The sequence below is a fragment of the Drosophila montana genome, unplaced genomic scaffold (assembly GCF_035044405.1).
Source record: "Drosophila montana isolate Dmon_TW-CO22-7 unplaced genomic scaffold, ASM3504440v1 contig_2744_1, whole genome shotgun sequence".
In the NCBI taxonomy this organism is placed as follows: Eukaryota; Metazoa; Arthropoda; class Insecta; order Diptera; family Drosophilidae; genus Drosophila; species Drosophila montana.
Window position 1 is genome coordinate 1 of NW_026997616.1, and position 4104 is coordinate 4104.

The window sequence follows — 4104 nt, forward strand, 5'->3', positions numbered from 1 at the left end:
TTATAAGATCTACACAGGCCATACACACATTGTGGGTCCTCGTATTGCACACGCAGATTCAGGATATTTTCCTGTTTGAATACCTTCCTTCGTTCGGCTCGAAATTACAAATATCCTAATTTGACACAGATAGGGCCTAGATCTTTTTTTTAAGTCATTTTTAAACCCAGAAAATTTAAGAAAAAGCTGACTATAAGTGCCGAAGGTCTGGGGCCAAGGGACGAAGCAGCATATCTGCAGCGTAAACTGTACATGTGTGTGCATATGTACATATGTACAAGGCTCAACGCTGCGTTTAGAGTATCTGCCAGCGGGCACTTATTTGTTTTAATTTGTCATAAAAAACACTCTGATTATTATCTCACCTGTTCTGAGTTTTGACACCGAGTATAAAGCCCGTGTTCCCTCCACAATCTTCGATTAAACTGAACTTCAAAGCAATTTGATTAATGTACAACTTATTAGGAGCTGTAAAATGTCCTAGCCATGTCTCAGTTCGTTCTTAATACTTGGCCCAGAATGTTGGCCTTTAGTTCGTTTAGCTTTAGCCTGTTTCTGCTGCTGCTTGTAGCTGATGGCTTGAAGAGTTTTCCAGAATTAGCAGAACCAGGAAACTTTGGAATTAATTTGATCAACAACATCATTGAGAGAGTTCAGAGGGAAAGATCCGTGGATACGCTGTTGCTTATGAAACGCCAGCAGGACAGCAACTGCCCTCTGCAGGATATCAATTCCATGGGAATACCTAGTCTTCGCCTAGATGAACGAATCACAATTAATATAAAGCAGCGCTTTAATAGCGAGGCCCTCGCTCTGGTTTGCATGGCCGATCTTGGAGATGCCACCCTGCTGAGCACCTTGGCCCAGAATCTACATCGCATGAGAGAGGCGCCAATCATTGTGTGGCTACATAGTATGGACTCGGATCTACAGGAATTTCTGTCTATAATCACCCAACAGGCAGAGAAATATAGTTTGATCAACCTCTTGGTTTTTCGTACAGGCTTGTATGCTCTCGAAGACTCGATAATTGTCTATAGATTACAACCATTTCCCAATGCAACTCTCAAACTTGTAAGTAATTTAAACGAGGCACCATTTTTATTTCCAATCTGGCGAGATTTCCGCCGAAAGGTGGCCATAACAGTGCCTAGTCTCTCTCCACCGTCCAGTTATCTGCTCTCGGACAAGCGCACGGGCAGCAAGTACCTGGACGGCCAAATGGTTCGACTCGTAAGGGAGTTTGCCCGGAAACATAACATACAGCTCCGGTTGCAAAGAGCTGAGAATGAGAGTATTTGGATCGATAATCACAGTATTGAGAAAATGATATCGAAGGGTGAAGTGGACTTCCCAATGCATGGACGCATAAACACATTAAACATAGAATCTACGCCCTATGTGGATATCAGTCAAATATTTATTGTCGTGCCCTGCGGCCAGGAAATGAGATTAAGTGATGTTTATAGAAGTATGAGAACCTACTTTTTTGTGATGCTTGGCGTCTACTTTCTGTTTGCGCTGATCGAAACAACGCTCAAGCTGGCCAGCCAGCACATCTGGCGGCGCAGCTCGTGCCTCGGCTATTCAACATTTTTCATAAATCTGCACTCATTTGCCGGGGTGCTGGGTCATCCCATTGGCTTGCGTCGATATCGAAGCCCATCACTGCGACAGTTCCTCATGGTTATGAGCATTTTCAGTCTTGTTTTCGGCTGTTATTTCAATGCCAACCTGAGCGCTCTGCTGACCAAGCGGCCCTGCTATCGACACGCCCAGAACTTCGAGGAGCTGGCGGAAAGCGGCTTGCCCGTCATATACGACAGAATCATTGCGAATGTGACGGATGTGCACATGAAAGATCAAATTTTAAAAATACCCAATATTGTTTTCACGCCGAACAATCAACGCAACGATATGATGTTTGCCCTGAACTCGAGCAATGCCTATCAGGCACTCAGCAAGTTGTGGGATATCGTGAATAGCCACCAGAAGAATTACAAAAGGCATGTCCTCTGCGCGTCGCCAGGACTGATCCATTTTCCATGGCTATCCCATTGTGGGCATTTTGAAGGAGAATTCCATTTACATAAAAGCTGTTAACGAGTTTATTTATAGAGCACACGAAGTCGGTCTGTCCCGTCACTGGCAAGTGGCCTCTATGCGCAGCATGGTGGCATCCAAGAAGCAGCTTATCGATCAAAAGAGTTCACATACAGAGTCTACACATGCTCCATTAAATAATGAGGATCTACTCTGGGTTTGGAAATTGTTGGCAATATTATATGCCACAGCAGGATTTGTTTTCATCGGAGAATTGGTCATGGCTCGCTGGCAAGGACGAGGTCCCTCAAAAGCATCCTCAAGGGTGTAGATGAAACGCTTCTCAAAACTAATTTTTAATTGATTTTAGGAGTTCAAATAATTTCAACAATTTGTATAAATTGCATCTAAACTTTCAGCAGTTGGCAAATAAATAAAAAAAAAAGGCGTCTGACACCACTTGCGTGGTGCCTATATTGCTAGCAAATATCTGGCTAGCCTGTCAATAACTAAATTTAATTATCTAATTCCCTCAGCACAACCTGACTTTATATATTGCATACTTGACCTTTCGTTATGTCAAATCAATTCAATTTCTAATCATTTGAATAGAACACTTGATCTTGAATTTGTTAACGATTACCTTACTGCTAATGTGTCCAGGTCCCCTCCTTTATCTCCTCCTGAGGATGTATATCATCCTACTTTAGAGGTTGCAATGTTCAATTGCAATCCTCTTATTTTTCACTTTCTGTAAACTCTTTATAATTTTGTAAACTTGAAGCGAAAATTTTCAAGTTTGCCAACTTCCTTTTCTCTCGGGATGGATAAAGCTAGAAATGATTCCGATTCTGCTATCCTTTGTTATCTTTTTCCAATCAACTTACTCTTCCGTCTGTCCTCCGATTCCATTCTTGCTCCTATTATTTCCCATTCCTCTCTCCTTTCTGCTATAAATTCATTAAAATCTTCTTACTCTCCTGGGCCTGACAATATTCCTAGTTGCCTACTCAAGGAGTGTATTTCTTCCCTTTTTCGTCCATCGCTAAAGCTTTTTAATCAATACCTTGAATCTTCTGTCTTTTCATCTCTTTGGCAAGAATCTTTTATCATTCCTCTCCACAAGAAAGGTGGAAAGTCTGATATACAAAATTACAGGGGCATTGCTAAACTATCCACTATGCCTAAATTATTTGAAAAAATAATCACTTAGAATTTACATCATTTCTGCAGATCATTGTTACCAAAAAACTATATCAACATTGGTAGTTTCGAAAGTCAGACTACAGATCCAATACTGCTTGCAAATATAACTTCAAGTCTGGTAAATGATGTCATTATCGCCTTCTCTAAGCAATTGTCCTAATACTGACCCTGTCATTTACACTGGAGCAGTTCCAGTAGAGCGTGTATTAGAACCTGACCCAGTCAGTGCAGCTGCATCAGCAACGTCAGCTTCTGGTCGAAACGGTAGACCTTCGCGCAATCTAGCCCCGATTGTTAAACGCGTCCGTCTCTTTTGCATTGGATTTCTTCTTATTTAAAAAGTAGGACCCAAAGAGTAATGCTAAGGCTGACTACCTCAAAATAGGTTCACGTTACTTCAGGTGTCCCTCAAGGTAGTCATCTTGGTCCTTAACTCTTTGCTCTTTTTATAAATGATATCCCCTCGGTTATATCACATGCCCATATACTTATGTATGCGGACGATGTGAAACTTATTCTATCATACACTAATCCCCAACATCACTCTCGTCTTCAAGATGATTTGAGCGCTATGCAACTTTGGTGTTCGGCATCAAATTCATCTATCTCGTCAAGTATACAATGGTCAATACTTTATTGCAACGTATACTAACAGTTAAGGATCTAGGTGTTCTTTTTGATTCAAAACTCTTCTTCAAACTTCATATAGATTAAACATTTGTCTAAGGAGTTTAACGAGCCTTTCATAACCAAACTCCTTTACATCTGTTTTGTTCGCCCTATCCTTGAATACTGCTCTTGCATCTGGTCTCCGCAGTATAACAATAGCCAGGATCGTATTGAATCAGTTTAGAA

The 4104-nt window shown here is 41.3% G+C and overlaps 1 protein-coding gene across 1 annotated transcript; it reads left to right on the forward strand.

Moving 5' to 3' along the window:
* Positions 1–519: 519 nt before the first annotated feature.
* On the forward strand, positions 520–1977 carry LOC135429894 (uncharacterized; the record flags this gene model as incomplete). Its single annotated transcript, XM_064684380.1, has 2 exons — positions 520–1074; positions 1135–1977. Coding segments are annotated over exons 1-2 (1398 nt in total), but the record flags the coding sequence as incomplete, so codon positions are not given.
* Positions 1978–4104: the final 2127 nt, after the last annotated feature.